General features: G+C 47.3%; 1 protein-coding gene across 1 annotated transcript in view; it reads right to left on the reverse strand.

Moving 5' to 3' along the window:
* The window catches only part of SAP130 (Sin3A associated protein 130), a 988,428-nt gene that overhangs the window by 207,533 nt on the left and 758,950 nt on the right, over window positions 1-21,945 (reverse strand). The window contains exon 18 of the mRNA XM_086942556.1: window positions 4,792-5,040. Within this exon, the coding sequence (XP_086798682.1) occupies window positions 4,792-5,040 (249 nt within the window). The remainder of the gene's footprint in view (window positions 1-4,791; window positions 5,041-21,945) is intronic.

The raw sequence follows: 21,945 nt of genomic DNA on the forward strand, positions 1-21,945 counted from the left end.
GCCCTCTTCCGGGCATTAGAAACAACAAGAGAGTCCAATGGCAACTGTCCCTTAATGTAAGTAGGGTCTCCAGGCGCCGGTTTGTACTTCTTTTCAATTCTGGGGTTTATCACCCTGGCTCTTGTAGGCTCCTTAAAGATTTCCCCAGCATGCTTCAAGACACCCTTCAACATAAGCAGAGTCTTGACAGTCCTTTCTGAGGTGGAAAAGGTGTCAAAAAGAAAGTCTACTTCAATGGGGTCAGCATGGAGCTGGACGTCATTATTTTTAGCAGCCCTTTCAATGAGGGCATTAAACGCTGCCGAATCCTCAGTAGGCGACGTTTTTACAGCATACACTTGAGTGTCTGGGGTAGAGTGAGGATCACCTGGGTCAGCAGCATCGGACCAGGGTTCATTTGTATCATCTGGATCAGTGTCCACAAGATAGCTGTATTCATCATTATCACCTTCCCCAGTGTCCACATCTGAATAAGTGGGTGAGACATCATGGCCACGTGGAGATACAGGTTCCACAAGCACAGGTGTTAAGTAGAATCCTTTTTCTTCTTCAGTGGAATTTTATAGGACTCCATCGGCTGTTCCGAGGCGATTTTCCGCTTATTAAGAGAAAGTCTGCCTGTCTCGGCATCGATAAACTGTTCCTGTTGCTCTTCCAACGAGGATTGTCGATGCTTTATGGCCGGGACCACAGTTGTTGACTTCGGCACTGAGGACACCTTCTTGGGCACGTCGGTGGCCATTTTCGGCACCACTTTCGGCGGCTGCGTGAAGTGGATGGGCATCGATGTCTTCTGAGGTTTATCGGCAGGCTTTGAAGGTGGAGGATCTTTAGGCCTGACACTCGAGGCCTTGTCCTTGATGCGCTTCAGGGAGTCTGCCACCTGCTTTGAGAATGAGGCGGACGGCTGCGTCGACTCAACGGAATCCTTCAAGGCACCACCAGGCGTGGACTCGTGGGTCGTTCCGCTCTTGGCCTTGTCTTGTCGACGCGGAGGCTCGAGAACCTTTGGATCACCGAGTCCTTTGTCGGTGTCGACTGTCTTCGGCGCCAATTTGTTCGGGTCGACTGCCCGGACCTTAGCTTTCTGCGTGCTAGACTTTGTCTCGACGCCCTTGAGGGGTTTCTTCAGGTCGATAACGCACTTCTGGTTCGTCGGTGCCGACAGGTCCGAGGACTTTGAGCCGACCAAAGCAATACGCACTTTCGGTATCGATATAGTCACCAGTGCTTTTGCTTGCGTCGAGACCGGAGTTTTTACTTTCGGTTTCGATTTCCCAGTTTGCGGCTCCTTAGATATGTACGAAGCCGAGCCCGAAGGCGGGCCGTAGAACTTATTGGAAGATCTTGGGTAAGGCCTAGTGGCGATCCCTCGACCTGAGCCTTATGAAGCGTTTCGGCCCCAATGTCAGTTTGTGTGCCTAGCTCCTCACTCGAGCTATCTTCCATGGCCCCAAAGGCCCCGTCGTCGTCCCCTACCTAGTCGACGACTTCTTCCGCTTCGAGCATTTCAACATTCGCGTCGTAGTTGGAGTCGACCTCCGACGCGGGATTCGACAGGTTCTCTCGAACCTCCCGGTCTGCTCCTTTGTCATCCCCGGCATCGAAGATGTCCACAGGCTCCGGTGCAGTCTGCTGAGCTTCCTTGCGCGCAGCGCATCGATGCAGAAGTGTCTTCTTGGATCGAAAACGGGAACAAGCCATGCAGCTGGCTTCATCGTGATCCGGCGACAGACACTTGTTGCACACCGGGTGGACGTCGATGTGGGGATACTTGGAGTTGCACACGGGACATCTCTTGAACGGGCTCCGTTCCATGATGGTTCGTCGATCAGGCCTCTGGCGTCGACCGGGACTTCAGCGTCGAAAAGCACGCGGCTCTCCTGGAATCCAGCTCGGAACTGTGCTGGAACGAACTGGGCACCCAAAGCAAGACTATACTGACAAAAAACTAAAGGCCTTTTGGCCTTAAGAAAACTTTTATATCAATTCCGACTTGAGTGAACCAATATGCATCCGAACCCAATGGCGGAAAAAAACTATCTGAGGATGGAGTCTATGCCCATGCGCATTGTTAGTCCAGGGGAGGAGCCACCTATCTCGTGATACTTCGAAGACTCTTCCAGGAGAACAATGTGCGATCATCGCGACCCAACACTAGGCGACGATCTATGCACAGATATGAATTCAGCAGCCCACATGCCTCGAACATAAAGCTTTACTTATTTGATATCCATGACCACGTTTTGACTGTTATTTCTTTTTCAGATATTCCTCTGTAACACATACAAATTGCCTTTTCTACATCAAGGGACACTGCCAGAAAACCTGAATCAATGGCAGCATCTCTCACAAGACTAAGCAGACACTTTATGTTAAGAAACTCACTCCTAGCAGGGATTAATCCATTTTGGTCTGAGTGGACCAGAAGCCTCATCTTCGTCAGCAACCTATCCGCGAGGACCTTCCCCAGTATTTTACAGTCTAGTTTCAGTCAAGAGAGAGGCCTATAAAATTTCACATCATTGGGTCATGTCTAGGTTTTGGGACCACTTCAGTCAGAGCTTGCATAAGTGACACTGGCAACAGTTCCGCCTCATGTACATCATTATACATTTGAAGCACTTGGGACACAAGTGGGAGCTATTTGCAGAATACAATTCTATTGTGAGACAATCTGTAACAGGTGTTTTGCACCGTGCCATCTGTGCTACGGCCACTCTAATCTCCTCTATCTGGAGTGGATCGTCCAATTTGTTGCCTTGCAGCGGACTTATGCAGGATAGCAGTATGTCAGCAAATGGTCAGCAGACTGAGCAAGAACTTAAATGTACAATGTAGTGCGATATTAACAGAAGGCCACATTCATGGAAGCCTGGGATGTGACATCAACACTGTCGGGGCATGTGATCAGTGCTATAGGGCTGTGCGGTGCACTCTCCCGTAACAGCCACGCCAGCAGCTTCCTCACACTATTACCCTCGCCATGTTGTATAATTATGTAATCCCTGTAAAAGTCCCCTGATATACCTCTGTAAAAAAATTGCTGTCCAGAGATTTTCATTTTGGATTTGTGTTTTTGAATCATTAGAGAAGTAATTTAGCTCGGGGAGACATTGCTGACCTGGGCTGAGTTTATTTAGACATTTTTTGAAAATGGTGAACGCGTTGCAGTTATGATGTAATATTTCAGGTACCATGAGAACTATATAGTTCATTTTGGTGTCAAAACATAGGTCTTGGGGATCAAGTAGTCTTGTAGAGACAGAAAACTCAGTAGAGCAACCCTTTCACCATTTTCCATAATGATGGCTAAACAGAGGAAGGAGAGACAGATTTAGAAATTAACAAACAAATAAGCGTGTTTAATCCTTTCATGTATACAAACATTTTTATGATATGAATATGAAAAAAAAATATGTTCATCACCCCTGTTTTAAACACATTTTCGGCAATCGCTCATGGTACATTTGCAGAATGTTGAATATTTGAGAAGAGCATATCGACTGAAATCTTTTTGTCATAACAGGTTTTGCAAGCACGTATATGTGTACGTTCTGTGGGTAGAGGCTTTAGAAATTTCATAGGTTTTAGCATCCCATCAATATATTCCCAACCAAATTCACATGGATCTTTCTCCACATAGGCATGATCCAAAACATTTACACATCTTCTGATCAAGTACACAGGGGTGTGGAATCTAATAAAATATCTACTTGTCCTTGGGACAGGCTGCTTCATAAAACTACTTGTTCTGTAACAAAATCCACTTGTGCCTTTGGTGCCATGTAGTGTGGCGACAAATTACGGTAGCAATCTCATTATATAAGAGCTCTGATAATTGCCTCTCTGATTATGCCAGAGTTCATACCACAGTAAAGTTTAAATACTAGCAGTTCACTTGTTTTGCCACATTTCCACAGATCTATATACTGGGGCTGGAGGAAGAAGTAAGCAATAGTTTCCCATGGTAGGAATGTTGTTTTAAGTCTGTGCAACCTACCAACTTGCATGGTTTATGGGTTTTTATCAGCTGGTCTCCAATATTTTCCCATATAGAGAAAGGTTGGACATTTACTCCTGACAAGCGTAGAGGTTTTTCCAGGGTCGAGGGAAAAAAAGTGGAAAAAAGTTTAAATTGTGATAGACTGTTGATAACCCCTAGTTGGCGTATTACTTCCAAAACCTCGGCTCCATTATAAAGGAGCTAGAATTCTTACATAGGCTTGTTACTCCGTAAAGCCAGAAAACCCATGCGGTCACGCCCAATGTAATCTTTGAACTTACAGGTTTTTTTTTTAAAATACTGATTGATTATTTTATATGATTAACACCCTTGAAGAAGAGCTAGGGAGCGCAAAACACGTGTTGGCTGTATTGCTGTTTTAACTGGCTCAACGATAGAATAAAAAAGAAAGACAAGGAATCAATAAAAATAATCTTTGTTGTTGTTTAAACCTCTCAATACAGTTATATATATATACACACACATTTCTCTCACCAAATATGTAAACGTTTGCTAGACTCCGATTTTAAATTAATCACATACAACCAAATGTAGAAATATTTATAAATTCATAAATAATTCTATTTGCTGACAGACTACATTCATGTTTTTCAGTAGACTACCATTAAATTGAATGGAAGCAAGCTGCAGCTATAAACAAAAGCTTGCAAAATCAGATCTGATTAAATGTGTTAACAGACAATAGTTAAGATTAATACAATTCAATCAATACATATTTTTCATACATAACTGTTGGAAGTGGTGGGATATTCTTCTGTATTTACCTATGTACTCCTTGGGTGGAGAGCATCTCTTCTCTACCTTCATCATGTTTTTTGTAATGCTGGACTTTTCCTCATCCGTGCTAGTGGCCTCCATCATGTCACCCTCCTCTGTGGAAATAATATGCTGCTGTTTGCGTGGTTTCTTGCGTGGTGATGCACTATGAGCCAAATCTCCTAAGGGTGCGGTTAGGTTGTTGGCCAACAAAGAGAGGGATGACGACAGAGACTGTGGAGGCAACGGAGGAACCGCTAGGAGCGGAAAGGATACAATGAGAGAAAAGAAACACCAGCTTGGTAAGAATGATTTAGAACAGGCTTTCCACAACATTCAATTGCAAACCACGACATCCCAAGTGTGCAGTCATACCAAATCCATTAAGCATTTTATTTTTACTCCTTACTTTTATAGTTTTTCTTTCAATTAGGTTGCCTGTATAATGCCTTTAAAAAGGAAGGATATTGCAATACATTTGCTGAAATTCTTTACCAGTGAACATATTCTCCTAATGCTGACAAATCATGTACTGAAATATCACAGAGCATCAAGAGGTGTTTGGAGAATCTTGCCTACTACAATGCTGGCGGGAAAATAAAGACCAGAAGCATAAAGCCAGGTAGCATAAGCTACTGAAAACACTACATTAGTCCACCATAAAACAAAGGCTAGTCTAATTCTATTCAGTCAAATGTATCCACCTCAAAGATGCAACAAATATATTGTACAGAACAGAAAATAAACCGGCTACTTTTCTTTAAAAAACATTTTCAGTGTAGTTTAGTTTCAAAGTTAATATGTTTGAATCATTCCCATCATCAAGCTGGGAGCACCTTACAATGGCAATAAACAACAATAACATGCCTGAAAAGTTGTAAAACAGTGTCTGTTTAGTATCACATTTTAAGTAATTGAACGTTATTCAAACTTTAACTGTTATAATCTCACTTTGTATTTATTACTTTGGTCTATGTATCCTTCCATATTGTTTTGGTGTTATTAAATTATGATTGGTATGTTCCCAGCTAACCCCTACCATGTTCGAATTGTGTGATGGCCCATGGAACTCCTGAACTCTTGGGAGAGCTTGTTGAAAAGCTCATGTTTTCAGTCAGCTGAGAAACCTGTGTGAGCTCCAAGGAAGCTCTGGCTGGATTGGGAACATCTTTCTACATAATAAATATCTTCGCTTCATTGGAGTTCTCCGATATTTACTTAGTTCCTCGTTTCATTTAGCGACTATTTACAACGCTGTGCAGGGGACATTGCCTCTTAAAGTCACACGCCTATATTTATTTCAGCATTGTTAAGAGGATATTCAAAATAAAATTAATAAAGATGAACTGGAACATTTTCTACCAAATTTAATTCCCTGAATTTAGTTGTAGCACATAGATTTTACAATTTCCTATATCACAAACTAATTGTTTGGTATTATTTTATTTGAATTTACTTTTACTTCCTTTTTCACTCTTTTCATTACAGCTGTAGCGCATATATGAGCCAACCTACTCCATTTTTGAATGCGGAAGGAGAACCAGATATTCCCTGGGATAGATAGGTAAAAATGTTGCACTTCTATTTAATTGCCATAGGGGGAGAACAGTTTTCTTTAATAAGGAAACAACATATATTGTTACAGAATTTGGGGGCCCTTAAACACCAGATGGTCCGTTGCATTAATGTCCACAAGGTCCAAGAAATACTTCTAAATCATAATCCAGACTTACAGGTGAAATTCAAATAGCCAAAAGTATTAAACATACTGCTTTTTGTGTGTAAAAAATGAAAATTAAAAGCGATAACAGTAGGGGTGAAAAAGAGGTAAGTGTCACAAGTAATTCTGAGCAAGTGTTAGAAGATGGAAAACAGATTATAAAGACCAAAATTGAAAATGATAATGTGAGATGTTATAGGTGTGGTAATCCGAATCCTTTTGCTAATCACCTCAAATGCCCGGCCAGAAGTGTAACCTGCAGTAAATGCAACAGAACAGGACACTTTGCAAAAATCTGTAAATCAAGAATACAGGAAAAGGGGTACATATTTTCCAAAATGAGGTTGACTCGGAGTATAAAGAAGGAAATGTAATGAAGTATACAGTCAAGAGGAGGATGACAAAGTTCAGTATCCCTCGTGTGAAATACAATTAGACGGAAAGTCTATCAATAATATGCTGACTCTTGTTCACCATACACCTTGATTGACAATAGTACATTTAATTACATTTTTTAAACACGAGGAGTATGTTCTAGAGATACCAGCTATACATCTGGGTGGTTATAACAAAATCCCATTCCATTGAAGGGTATGGTAAAACTGAGATTTTTTTTTAAAGACAGACACACTATTGGTAAGGTATATACATTACTGGGAAAATGTGTAATTTATTATGTTGAAAGCATCAAAGAGATCTCAGAATTAAATTAGATCCAAATAATGAGGAACAATTTCTGCTAGTGGATAGAACTTCAGTAGGGGAAGGTGTGTAAATATTTCCCTGGAGTTTTTGTAGACAAAATTGGTATGATAAAAAACTATTTACACAAAATCAAATTCAAATCTGATGCTGTTCCAAATATATATATATATATATATATATATATATATATATATATATATATATATATATATATATATATATATATATATATATATATATATATATATATATATATATATATATTTATATTTATATATACCCTTACTCATGCAGGGACCTTAAAAAGAAGAACTGAAAAAAATTAGAGGAACGAGGTGTAATTGAACCCGTAGAAAGGTCTGAGTGGCTGGCACCTATTGTTATTACTTCCAATAACAAACAAACAATCTCTCTCTCCAGCAGCCCCCTTCCCGTTTCTAGTGGTTTCTGTACCCACTTGGTGGCAGATGAGAAAAAAAATATCACTGAAGCAGACAAAATGTGTGCCCAAAAAAAAGGGTGTGCGACCCTTGCCTATGGGGCTTCTCCCTGATATGGCAATAAACATACCATGGAACCGATTTAAAACAAAATACCTGGTATCTAGTGTGCTTCCTGCCCCACCCCGGGAAGGGGGGGGGGGGGGCTAATGAGGGGCTACTACCCCCCCCCCCCCCCCCATCAGCCCCCCAGGAGGGGCAGAAAGACTACTTCCAAAAATATTTGGGTAGGGTCTGATCTTGCCCTTTGTGGGCAGCCCCCACCCCTCTTTTATAAAACAATAACTAAATAAATCCCTGGCGTCTACTGGGCTTTCTGCTCCCCCTGGTGGCAGATCGGGGGTGCAAGAGCCTCTGGAGGTTGTTTGAGGAGGCATTGGCATGCCCATTTAGGGAAGCCCCATCCCGAAATACAATAAAAACAATAATCCCTGCTGTCTAGTATGCTTTCTGCCTGGGAGGGATGGGGGAGCGGGGGGAGGGTTGGGGTAAGAGAGCCTGAATATGCCTAAATGATGTTGGAGGGAACAAAGGCCCTTGTCCAAGGGGCCGTTCCCCCCTACCTGGTTTCTAGTGATGGATCCATGCTTGGGGTCGCCCTCCGGAGGCAAACCCCACACAACGATCCACAAGGCAGGGCTACCATTGGAAAGGGGAGATTCTACCCTTTCCAATGATACCTCTCCCGTTTGCCTCAGTGCTCAGGGGGCTGAGATACCTCTTGAGCACAGAGGGAGTGAAACTGAAACAGAGTTTCAGTTTGGGTTTCTCTGAAATGACATCAGCGCGACACGAGTGCTGATCGTCATTTCGGACAAATTATCAGAACACCCTCTGAAGCTAAGGAAGCTCTTCCCCAGCTCAGAGGGAGTTTTGACAAAGAAAATCCCTTCTGGTGCCCCTACCAGAGGAATTTCCTGTGCCACGTCCGTGGACAGCCGGGAGCTGTCCTATGCATATGAGCAGTGTGACTTGGGACAGCTACCGGCCGTCGCACGCAAGCAATGAAATGAATGAAATGAAATGAAATGAAAAGGGGGTTTGTAGAGTGCGGCTGCTGCCCAAGGGCGTCCAAGCGCTGAGTAGAGGGCATAGTACTCTGAGGGGCTGGGGGTGAGTTAGTTTCTGAAGAGGAAGGCTTTTAGTTCTTTACGGAAGGCAGAGAGGCTCTGGTTGAATCTTAGGGAGAAGGGAAGGGAGTTCCAGAGCTTGGCGGCATTGAGCTCGAAGGACCTGCCTCCAGCCCTGGGCCTTTTGATTCGAGGAATTGCGGCAAGACAGGCATACGCTGATCGAAGTTGTTTACCGGGGCAGTAGGGGGTAAGAAGAGAGTGGTTGATTTCGTGGCTGGCTCTATTAAAGGCCTTATGGGAAATACAGAGGGCCTTAAATTTTATTCTGTCCCTGACAGGGAGTCAGTGGAGAGATCGGATCCCTGCTTTGGCTGATTCTCTGCGGGGTATCTGGAGTAGGGTGCGGGCCGCGCAATTCTGGGTCCGTTGGAGCTTTTCCAGTACGTATTCTGGAGCACCCTAGTAGAGGACGTTGTTAAAGTCAAGCCGAGACTGAATGAGGCCTTGAATGACAATTTGTCTGGCTTCAAGGGGTAAGATTGGGAGAATTTTTCTTAGCAGCCGGATTAGCCCAAAGCAGGTTGCTGATGTTTTTGTTGCTTGAGTGTTAAGAGTAAGGGTTTTATCCAGCCAGACTCCTAGGCTCTTGATGTCCTCCTTCGGGGATGGGGGTGTACCCAGACTGGGGGGCCATAACTGATTAATGGTGGTGGGGGAGGGGGGACCGAGAAGCATAATCTCGGTTTTGTCACTGTTCAGTTTTAAGGAGGATGCTGTCATCCATCTTCCTACCTCCTCCATGCAGGCAGCCAAGTTGACCTGTGGGTGCCCGCTGTTCTTTTGTGCCAAGGAGACCACGAGCTGGGTGTCGTCCGCATATGATATGATCTTAATGCCATATTGACGGACGACCCCAGCCAGCGGTCTCATGTACACGTTGAACAGCGTGGGGCTTAAGGAGGAGCCCTGAGGCACCCCACAGCTCAGAGGTTTACTGGTGGAACAGGAGTCGCCATCAAAGACCTGGAAAGTCCTTCCGCTCAAAAAGGATCTCAGCCAGGTAAGGGCATCTACGAAGACTCCCAGATCGTACAGTCGTCGCACCAGAGTTTTGTGGCATACCGTGTCAAACGCGGCGCTAAGATCGAGGAGGACCACTGCCACTGATCCCCCTCGATCCAAGATCCTCCTGGATTCTTCCACCACGGCTAGAAGGGCCGTTTCGGTGCCGTGTTTTGGGCGGAATCCTGTTTGGGTGGTATCCAGTAAAAAGTTTTCTTCCAGGTGTTCTGTTTGATGGAGTTTTACATGTTTCTCTAGTATTTTACTTGCCCGGGGTAACAAGGAGATGGGACGATAGTTGTTGGGATCGTTCAAATCGAGATTAGGCTTTTTCACTAGCGCTTTCACCATCGCCTGTTTCCAGATGGGAGGTACAACTCCTTTTTGTAGTGAGCTGTTCAGTAGCTCTGTAAGGGTAGGGAAGATGGCTTGGCTGGCAAGGTCATCGTAGGGGGTGGTGCTGGGTCGGAGGGGGAACCTGATTTTATTTGTTGTGCGAGAGGTTGAAGTGATTCTAGATCTAATGGTGGGAAGTTAGTCAAAGTTACTCGGCAGGGGAGAATTGTATCTGTTGGGAACTCGGGCTCACTGACACTTGGTTGGGGAGCTGAGGTCGTGAAGGAGGAGTATATTTTATTGACTTTTTGGAAAAAAAAGTCGGCTAGATCGTTGCAGCGAGCTGTGGGATTATCTGCTGGAACTGCCGGGGAGGAGATTTTGGAAAGGCTTTTGACAATTTGATACATTTCTTTAGGTTTGGATCTGGCGGACATAATTTTTCCTCTGTAGTAGGTGGATTGGGCTGTGGTAATCCCAAGTTTGTACGACCTTATCGCTTCCCTGTATCTGGTTTGGTCAGTGATGGTGTAATGAAGGCGCCATTTTCTTTCCCACCTTCTGCACTGACGTTTTAGTTCCCTGAGCTCTTCTGAGTACCACGGGGCAGTTTCTCGTGCTCTTTTTAATACTGTTTTCCTGATGGGGAGAGTAGAGTCTAGAGAGTCCTCGATCCACTTGTTGAATATCCCACTATCTAGTAAGGGGTCCTGGGAAAGCAAGGGTTTAGTTGCAGTAAGTAGGTTCTCCCACTGCTCTAGGGGGAGTTTTGACCAGTTTCTCCTTTTCCGTGGGATGGTGGTACTTAAGGTAGTTTTGTGGGTGGACCAGGTGAGGGGAATGAGGAAGTGGTCAGTCCAGGGGAGGTGTGTGATGGAGCCAACCGAAAGGTTGGGACAGTTGCTGAACACAGGGTCAATCAGATGACCTTTATTATGAGTGGGGGTTTTAATTAATTGATCCAGTTGAATGGAGGCTAGTAGACTGGAGTCTAGCTTGTTAGTAGTGTTGTCAGAGCAGTCATCAAAGTGCATGTTGAAATCGCCAAGTACCGTGAAGTTGGAAGGGGATATGGCAAGATCAGCTGCTTGCGAAGGTAGTGAGGAGTGAAAGTGGTTCAGGGGGCCTGGAGGGCGATACAGAATTATCCCAGTTAGGCTGTCATTTGGGGTGAATTTAAGGCAGAAAGACATGCTTTCGCAGTCTGGGATAGGATCCGCTATACAGTAACACTGATATGCGGACTTGTGTATAATTGCAATACCTCCTCCTTTCCGCCAAGTGCGGTCCCTGCGAGCGATCTGGTAGCCAGGGGGGAGTGCTTGGATTACGTCTGGGTCACAATCAGGTGTTAGCCAGGACTCAGTTAGTAAAACAGCGTTGGGGTTTCGCTCGTCAATTAGCAGGAAGATTTCTGCGCTATGCTTAGGCAGGGATATGCAGTTAAGGAGGAGTAGGGTGAAGCTTTGCTGTTCCGGTCTATATCGGGAAAAATTGAGGCTAGTGTCACAGTGTTGGCATGAGCTAGGGAGGTCGAAGGGGTGATGGCGGTGATGGCAGCAGGCTTCCTTGGGAGGTTTCAGTTTGAGGAGTGTATTTATGCTATATTGAGTCCTGGGAGGGGATTCAAGGGGGGTGGCCCCTGGCCCCTGTCGGCCGCGGACGGGCGCAGACTGGCTTGCCTTTGGCGCGCCTTCGGCAAGGGGTTAATATATCTTATTCCGACATGGGTTGTGAGGAAATGGTGTGCATTATAAGCTATGGTTGTGAGACCTCACTGTGTAACACTTACTAACCCCTTTAGGACCAGTAGATTTTGTTTGCAAAACCCTTAGCTGAACCCTAGCTAGCTGTGGCTCTCAGCACGGAGGCTTACATAAAGGAACAAGTGTTAATCATTTAAACAGCAACAACCCAATATAAGAAGAAATACATGATACTCAATAAATCCAACACCAATTCATAACAAGCATTGGCATAGCCAATAGGTATTGCCTTTGGGAACTTATAAGTGTTTAGCTAGAGATATTGACTTTGCCTATGTCTTTAAGCTGTGCTATACGGAAGTCTTCAGCATGCTGAAACGTTTAAATAAAGAAGTGTCTGAAGCATTTTTGTTACCTTAGATATGACCAAGAAAGCATTATGTACAATTGAACAACCATATTAAAAAAGTATTAACAATAAATAATGTCGAGTTTTTTTTGTCCTTTCAATGCTGGCAACTTGTATCTGTCAGTCAGTGAGAGTCAGTCAGTGAGAGTGAGAGTCAGTCAGTGAGAGTGAGAGTCAGTCAGTGAGAGTCAGTCAGTCAGTCAGTGAGAGTGAGTCAGTCAGTCAGTGAGAGTGAGTCAGTCAGTCAGTGAGAGTGAGTCAGTCAGTCAGTGAGAGTGAGTCAGTCAGTGAGAGAGTGAGTCAGTCAATCAGAGAGTCAGCCAGTGAGAGTAATTGAGAGTGAGAGAGTCAGTCAGTGAGAGAGTGAGAGTCAGTCACTGAGAGAGTGAGAGTCAGTCACTGAGAGAGTGAGAGTCAGTCACTGAGAGAAAGTGGTCAGTCAGTGGGAGTGAGTCGGTCAGTGAGAGTGAGAATCAGTCAATGAGAGAGTCAGTGAGAGTGAGAATCAGTCAATGAGAGAGTCAGCCAGTGAGAGTAATTGAGAGTGAGAGTCAGTCAGTAAGAGTAATTGAGAGTGAGAGTCAGTCAGTCAGTGAGAGTAAGTCAGTGAGAGTGAGAAGTAAGTCAGTGAGAGTGAGAGTAAGTCAGTGAGAGTGAGAGTAAGTCAGTGAGAGTGAGAAAGCCAGTCAGGGAGAGAGAGAGTGAGATTCAGTCAGTCAGTGAGTGAGTGAGAGTCAGTTAGTGAGTGAGAGAGTCAGTCAGTAAGTGAGAGAGTCAGTCAGTAAGTGAGAGAGTCAGTCAGTGAAAGAGAGAGAGTCAGTCAGTGAAAGAGAGAGAGTCAGTCAGTCAGTGAGAGTGAGAGAGTCAGTCAGTGAGAGTGAGAGAGTCAGTCAGTGAGAGAGTGAGTCAGTGAGAGAGTGAGTCAGTGAGAGAGTGAGTCAGTGAGAGAGTGAGTGTCCTGACAGGGTTTTTAGCTCTATTTCTGAGTGATGGTGAATTTAAGCTTGCTACCATCCTAGATCCCCATTCTTAGCTTGTTTTGGTCCTTTTCAGGCCTTTTTCCAGACCTGGAAGCATAAACTAGAGGATAGCCGCTTTATATGATGATAGATCCCTTTTTTCTGACTCTAATCCATCTATTGCCTATTGGCTTTGACATAATTATGTGTCCTTTCATCATTCTACCTATAGTAGGGGGTAGATCCTGTAGTTCTGACTTTATATTACCTATTGGTAGGGTTTGTGTATAGAGCTAAGTGTCTATTTCATCCTTTTCAGGCCTAAAAGGCCCAGAACCAGAGAGACTCCATTTTGCTTTCTGCCTCTGCTGACTGAGGAGCTTGCAGGGTAAAGGTGATGTTTTAGTTATGAGGTGTTGTTCGCTCTTTGCAAACTAGAGAGAACCGGCCGGAGCTGAATCTTATCAGGAAATGTCCCTGGGCTCAAGTCTCTAGACGAAACAAGCAGTTGATCACTGTGGGGGCGTCTGGAGCAGGGAGCCTGGTGCATGGATTTGGTGAGAGGAGGCTACTGGCTGGAACTTTCCACTAGGAGAGAGCATTCCATATTAGCGAAGTGCAGAAGAGGCGGAGTAGTCAGTCCGTTTTTGGAATAGTTCAGTTCAGTTGGTTTTTGGAGTAGTCAGAAGCAGTTGTAATCAGATGATTTTTGGAGCTGAAGAAAGCAGTCGGAAGCAGTTACTTATCAGAAGGAGTTGTGATCAGTTGGAGCATGCAGTTAACAGCTGGAATTTGGAGTGATGCCCTTTGGAAGAGACTGAAGTTATATCGTGGATTAGTCTGTGGGAGCAGCTGGAGTGAGTTGGACATTGGAGCTGGAACAATCAGACAGAGTGAAGAAGCTAGTGGAGCGAACGGTTATCAGAGCGGCAGAAACTATATCATTAGACTGAAGTTGGAAGGTGAAGACAGTTCGTGGGGGAGAGGAATCCAGTGCAGAGTGATCAGCGCAGATGTGTGCCCAAGAGTGCAGGGGAGAATCTGAGATGAGCCAAGGCACAGACGAGAGAGGAACCCAGATGACAGCTAGAACTGACTTCATACTAATCAGGTGATATCTGTCCTGTTATATTAGTGCCTGTTAGACCTGTCGGCCCTTTGGGTAGTCCCTCCTAATTATTTATTTTGTCCCCTTTTTGCCCCTCAAATACTTTTAATTTTTGTGTCCACTGGATTTTTGAGATATTGACCTGGGGGTTAGATGCTCTTTGCCCTCATAGTCCTTTTTCCTGAGGCCTAGGTGCCTTTTCTGACTAGAAAGTATGGGTCACGCAAAATGGTGGTCAGCAACTGCCATAACTGACACTTCAAGAGAAGGGACCATTGGATTACACTAAGAAGGTACTAGAACCTTCTGGAGGGTTCTGATAGCCAGAGCCAGCCTATATAAGGCCAGAACTAGGGCGGCCATTTTAGCTGTTGGTGAGGAGTGACCAGAGAGCCAGGGAGAGCCTAGCGAGGAGTGAAGCGTTAGAGTGGGGAGGCAAGCGCACTGTTAGGAGATAGTCTGACCTTTTGTTCTGCTGCCCTACCTTGTCGCTGTAGCCCTCTGCCTACTGACTGAGCCCTGGCAGCTCTACTTTATTTATAGACTTCTGAAGCCATCAACCTTCCTTTATGAGAACGTAGTAAATTGGCTAGGGAAGTCCGTTGGAACAGTTCCTGAATAAATAGGGGATTGTTCCGCCTTCGCTCTCTCCTCCTCTGGGGTGTCCCCGCCTGAACTGTCGACTTAAAGGTTGTGGGGTTAAACCCTTCCTCGCCCCTTCCATGAGAGAAGTATTGGCCGAATGAAATTAAAACCTACCCGGTAGTGTTTGGCGGGTGACCACGCCGTCATCGAACTACTGCCACTGATTTCCTGGGCCCCCTGTGGTGAGAAGTTAGCTGGACGGACTTATCTGGGGTGAGCGGGGCAGTGAGCGAGTGGCCAGCGTTACGGAGAACAGTGGGCGCAGGCGAGCGAGCTCCCGGAAGAAGGGTGACGAGAACCTGAAGCAGGCCGGCCGGCGCAGTTCCCTCCCCCTCTGACGGACGAGAGGAGGGCGGGAATTAGAGCTGAGAGGAACGTCGAGGAAGTCGCGGCAGAGCTCTGGCCCCGCAAGCTGCTTTGCATCTTGCAGCGCGGGGTCGGAATCATACCAGAGCCGGGATCTCAGTGTATCGAGGCTCCAGCAGGAGTGTGAGTGGAGAACGGACGAGTCCCTCATCAACGCGGTAAGACCGTGAGAGGGGAAGCGGAGCCCCAAATCCTGAGAGGGCTTCGGTGTTGAACGGAGGGAGGGGAGAGCCACCGAACCGGTCTTCAAAGACTGCCGGGCACAGGTTAACAATAGACGGAAAAGGGGGCCAGTCAGTCAACAACAGGTCTTGGGGCAACTCCTCTTTGGACTGTGTTGGCAATTAAATACTCCTGACGCCACAAGTTTGGGACACCATAAATAACTTATCGTACCTACTAGTGGGGGTTTTCACTGAAAGGCCGAGTAACTGGTGTAACAGATTGGGACTGTGAAAGTTTGCGCTTCACGCTGGACCTTATGATCTAAAAGGGCTGGAGGTGAATAAGAGAATAATCTGCTTGTGGGATTTCAGAGCTCCATTCTAATAATCCTTGAAAATACTTTGCTACTAGGAGAATTGATGCCTGTAACCCCAGGTTCATTATCGTAGTTAGATCACTTGGTAAATGAACAGGCTGACCTGACTGAAAGGAATGTTTATGCTTGTGGAAATCTAAATCTAGGTAGCATATTTTGTTTGACTAAGGTGCAGGAGTTGATAAGGAATTCTCTTTTCAGAGTGAAGGGGGAAAAATGTCAGAAATGTTTGTGATGAAACAATCCTTCTGCTAATTACATGTGACATTATTTTATGTACTGAAGCTAAAGCCTATAGTAACAAAGAGGAAGCAGAGAATTTTTATAAAGCAAGCCGTATTTTTCTAACCTTGGTGTAGTGTCCTTATTTTTGAGTGGGTGGACGTTATGTTACTGAAGGGTGTGACGCAAACTTTGCATATGTACCTTTGACTTAGGCCTTCCCTCTTAGTGCCAAGCTACCCTATGTGACTTGGGAGATCTCAGGTCCAACATATTTGGTGTCTAGCGGTGGGATGAGAACTGTTTGCGTCTACTCTGCAGTAACAAAGTGTACTCCACGGGCCTACACCTGGCGGACTTCCCAATTACTTCTTTTGCTTTTTCCAAATTTACTCCTGGTGGTGGGTGGAGGTAGTTTCGAATTGCCCCTTTTGAACCAATTCTTCCCAAGTGATTGTCCCGATATCTCTCATCAGCAAAATGGAATTTGCTCTGGAGGAACTGGAAACCTATTCTGCAGCCCAGCTTAGAGACTTTTGCCAGAAGATGGGATTGTTTTTTAAGCGTGGTGCCAAGAAGGGGGAACTCCAGACCAGTTTGAGGGCTTGGGTGGCAGCACATGGAGAGGGAAAGGAGGAGGAAGAGGCGACGGACCGGGACACAGTCATAGGGGTAGAGGGATTGTTCTATCCGGAGATGGAAAACCTACTCCCAGGACCCAGGACCTTCTCAAGGGGTGGCAGCAGTGTCTCCGGAAGAAGCTTAACCGAAGCTGAACTAGTGGACAGGAGGGAAAAAAAGACAGCTAAAATGGGAGTTAGCCAGGTTGGAAATGGAGAGGGAGGAACAAAGGATGGCTCATGAGTTGAAACTTAGGGAGCTAGAACTCAAGGCCCTATAGTTAGGACCCTCCAATTCTCCAAATGGTGGCAGCGAAATAAAAAGAGCTGACCAGGGAATCCAGACCCTACCTACCGAAAGATATAGTTGCCAGCTACAGCCCAGGGGATGACATTGCCAAGTGGCTGGCTGCCTATGAGGTCTCCTTAAGAACCCATGGGATCCAGGAAAAACACTGCGGAAGTGGTTTATACAAATACATGCCTCCTACTGGACAGGACACACTGTTGGCCCCGGAACAGGAAGAGCAGACCCACTACCCCATCATGAAAGTAGCGCTAATTAAGAAGTTTGGGCTGACCCCAGAGAAGTACCGGCAAAAGTTCAGGGGAAGTCACAAATTAGGCACGCAAAATTGGGTGGATTTCCTGGACTATGCAAGGAAGGCACTAGAGGGTTGGATACAAGGCAGCGAGGTGAAGGACTATGAGGGATTATATGACCTTATTCTCAAAGAGCATCTACTCGAGAAATGTTTTCCCGAGCTGCGTCAACACCTGGTGGACAGCAAGCTGACCAACCCCCGGAAGCTTGCAGAGGAGGCGGACATCTGGGCAAGTAGCCGGGTGTCCTCAAAGGGGACTGGAGGGGATTCCCAAAGGGCCGGACAGGGCGCCCCCCAGAAGGAGGGGGGAGATAAAAAGCATGAGTTCTCAAAAGGTCCCCAAAACAGTTTCCAGGGAAAGGGAACAGGATTCACCCCTAAGGCTAACCCGCCCAGAAACCCTCATCCTGGCCAAAGTCAGCAGCCAAGGGTTGTCCACTGCTTTGAGTGTGGTGGTGGACATTATAAGGGAGATGTCAAGTGGCCAAAGAGACCACCCCCTCCCACCGGAGGAAAAGCCCCGGGAGTAGCTAGTGTAGCGCTCGGGGAGGAGTTGCCCTTAGATAAGGGGGGTGAGTGGGCAGGTGTCACCTTAGTGTCCCTGGGAGATCGGGAGATGGTTCCTAAGATTCAGGTGCCCTCAAATACTACCAAGTATGGGCAATGGATCACCGTCAATGGCCAAAGAGGGGAGGCTCTGAGAGACACAGGAGCCAGTATGACAATGGTAAGGAGTCAACTGGTGTCTCCAGAGCAGGAGATTCCCCATGTACTCCACCCTGCCGCGATGGCTTACGGCAGATTGGGCTACTACCCTGTGGCCGAGGTTCCCTTTGAGTGGGAAGGGGTTGCAGGTTCACTTCGAGTTGCCGTAAGCCCTGCCGTGCCAGTCGATTGTCTGCTGGGAAATGACATGGAACACAATGCTTGGAGGGAGGTGGAATACTGGACTCATTCGGAGATGCTGGGTACACCTGACTGGGCCTGTGCAAGCACAAGGTCTGCGACTGCCCAGAGAGGGAGTTCGCCTGGGCTGGAGCCTGGAACAATGGCCCAGCCCGCTGCCAAAAAGGGACAGACCCGAAGACAGGAGAAGCCTGCTTCGGCTTCCACGCCCATGAGACAGATCGGCCACCTGCAGTGGTGGGCCAGGAGTCCGTGGAGGGGGAAGTAGTCTCCCTGGAGGACTTACCTATCCCTGCCGAGTGGCATGTGGAGAGAGGGCCTACCAGGGAGGAGTTCTGTAAGGGTCAGAAGGAGTGCCCTACCCTTGAGGGACTGAGGCGTCAGGCCGAAGCCCAGGCAGCAGGGAACGTTGCAGGGCACTACCATATTTACTGGGAGGACGGACTCCTCTACAGTGAACCCAAGGTACCTTTGCCCGGTTCATCACGGTCCTTGGTAGTCCCTCAACGATACCGAGCCTTTCTTCTCGAATTGGCTCATGAGATTCCCTTGGAAGGACACTTAGGTCAGGACAAGACCTTTGCCCGGCTTGTCCCCCACTTTTACTGGCCTCAGATGAAAGTGGCATCTGACACTTACTGTCGGACGTGTGTATCCTGTCAAGCCAGTGGGAAGACAGGGGTGAAGCTGAAAGCTCCCCCGGAACCACTACCTGTCGTTAGCACCCCCTTTGAAAGGGTGGGCATCGACATTGTGGGGCCATTGGATCCACCAACTACAGCTGGTCACAGGTTTATCCTGGTTCTGGTGGATCACGCCACGCAGTACCCAGAGGCAATTCCTCTGAGGACTGTCACTGCACCTGTTGTGGCTAGGGCCCTAATGGGGATCTTTACCCAAGTGGTTTCCCCAAAGAAGTTGTGTCCGACAGGGGAACCAACTTCATGTCAGCATATATGCGGGCAATGTGGAAGGAGTGTGGAGTGACCTACCGGTTCACCACTCCATACCACCCCCAGTCCAATGGACTGGTAGAGAGGTTCAACAAGACATTAAAAGGCATGATAAGAAGTCTGCCTGAAAGCCTGCGGAGGAAATGGGACGTCCTCCTACCCTGTTTGCTATTCTCTTACGGGGAAGTGCCGCAGAAGGGAGTGGGCTTCAGCCCCTTTGAGCTACTGTACGGGCACCCTGTACGTGGACCTCTCAGCCTGGTGAAGGTTGGATGGGAAAAGTCTCCCAGAAAGCCTCCCTAGGATTTGGTGAGCTATATGCTGGCCTTCCGGAGCCAAATGGCAAAGTTGGGGAAGCAAGCTTCTGACAACTTGGAAGCCAGTCAAGCAGTAATGAAAGAGTGGTATGACCACAATGCTCACCCGGTGGAGTTGGAGCCTGGCCAGAAAGTGTGGGTGATGGAGCCTGGAGAGCTAAGTGCTCTCCAGGATCGCTGGACAGGCCCCTTTGAGGTGTTAGAGAAAAAGGGTAAGGCCACCTACCTGGTGGATCTTAAGACCCCTCGCCAGCCCCTGCGGGTGCTACATGCTAATCGCCTCAAACCCCACCATGAGAGGCCCGAGGTCATCTTGATGATGGTGACTGATGGGGGAGAGGAAGCGGAAAGCGAGCCTCTCCCTGACCTTTTTTCGTCTCAGGAAAAGGATGGGTCGGTGGAGGGAGTGATTCTCTCCCCATCCCTAACTCCTGAGCAGCGGGAGGACTGCCGCCTGATATTGGAGCAGTACTCTTCGTTGTTTTCCCTTGTCCCGGTAAGGACCCACCTGTGTACCCATGATGTGGAGACAGGAGACAGCCCACCAGTGAAGTCCAAGACCTAACGGCTGTCAGACAAGGTGAAGGCCAGCATCCACGGTGAGGTTACCAAGATGCTGGAGCTAGGAGTTATTGAACCTTCCAGTAGCCCCTGGTCCAGTCCGGTGGTTCTAGTACCAAAAGCTGCCCCACCGGGCACCACTCCAGAACTGAGGTTCTGTGTGGATTACCGGGGACTGAACTCAGTGACCAAGACTGATGCGCATCCGATCCCTAGGGCGGATGAATTGATTGACCGGCTGGGAGCTGCCCAATATCTGAGTACCTTTGACCTTACTTCAGGGTACTGGCAGATTTCCCTTACAGATGGAGCAAAAGAAAGGTCAGCTTTCTCCACGCCTGAGGGACACTTCCAGTTCTGCGTGATGCCCTTTGGGCTCAAGAACGCCCCTGCCACTTTTCAGCGGCTGGTGAACCAGGTCCTCTCCGGAATGGAGGCTTTCTCCGCTGCTTACCTGGATGACATTGCAGTCTTCAGCAGCAGTTGGGAGGACCATTTGCGTAACTTGCAAGCTGTTCTCCAAGCCCTGAAACAGGCTGGCTTGACAATCAAGGCCAGCAAATGTCCGATTGGGCAAGTGTCGGTTGTGTACCTAGGCCACTTGGTGGGTAGGTGGACAGTGCAGCCCCTCCAGGCAATCATGGCCTAGGAACCCCCCAAGACCCAGCCTGAGGTCCGAGCTTTCCTGGGCCTCACAGGTTACTACCGCCGCTTTGTGAAGGGGTATGGCACTATTGTAGCGCCCCTCACAGAGCTCACATCCAAGAAACAACCTCGACGGGTAGTCTGGACAGAGGCTTGTCAGCAAGCCTTGTGAAATTGAAGCAGGCAATGTGTGCAGCACTGGTCCTGAGGGCCCCAGACTTCTCCAAGGAGTTCATTGTCCAGACAGACGCATCAGAGCATGGCATTGGGGCAGTGTTATCGCAACTCAATGAAGAGGGTCTGGATCAGCCTGTAGTCTTCCTATCCAGGAGACTGCTTCTCCGGGAACAGAAGTGGAGTGCAATTGAGCGGGAAGCCTTCGCGATGGTATGGGCTCTGAAGAAGTTGCGGCCATACCGGTTTGGCTCGCGCTTCCTGGTTCAGACCGACCACCGACCCCTCTGTTGGCTGATGCAAATGAAGGGGGAAAATCCCAAGCTGTTGAGGTGGTCCATCTCCCTACAGGGAATAGACTTCCGGGTGGAACATCGGCCTGGAGTGGACCACGCCAATGCAGACGGTCTCTCTAGGTATTTCCACCTTAGTGATGAGGACACCCAAGGGGTTGGGTAGCTCTCGCCACTTTCAGCTGGGGGGGGACGCGTGTTAGACCTGTCTGCCCTTTGAGTAGTCCCTCCTAATTAATTATTTATTTTGTCCCCTTTTTGCCCCTCAAATACTTTTAATTTTTGTGTCCACTGGATTTTTGAGATGTTGACCTGGGGGTTAGATGCTCTGCCCTCCTAGTCCTTTTTCCTGAGGCCTAGGTGCCTTTTCTGACTAGAAAGTATGGGTCACGCAAAATGGTGGTCAGCAACTGCCATAACTGACACTTCAAGAGAAGGGACCATTGGATTACACTAAGAAGGTACTAGAACCTTCTGGAGGGTTCTGATAGCCAGAGCCAGCCTATATAAGGCCAGAACCAGGGCGGCCATTTTAGCTGTTGGTGAGGAGAGACCAGAGAGCCAGGGAGAGCCTAGCGAGGAGTGAAGCGTTAGAGTGGGGAGGCAAGCGCACTGTTAGGAGATAGTCTGACCTTTTGTTCAGCGGCCCTACCTTGTCGATGTAGCCCTCTGCCTACTGACTGAGCCCTGGCAGCTCTACTTTATTTACAGACTTCTGAAGCCATCAACCTTCCTT

The sequence above is a fragment of the Lissotriton vulgaris genome, chromosome 11 (assembly GCF_964263255.1).
Source record: "Lissotriton vulgaris chromosome 11, aLisVul1.2, whole genome shotgun sequence".
NCBI classification, from domain to species: domain Eukaryota; kingdom Metazoa; phylum Chordata; class Amphibia; order Caudata; family Salamandridae; genus Lissotriton; species Lissotriton vulgaris.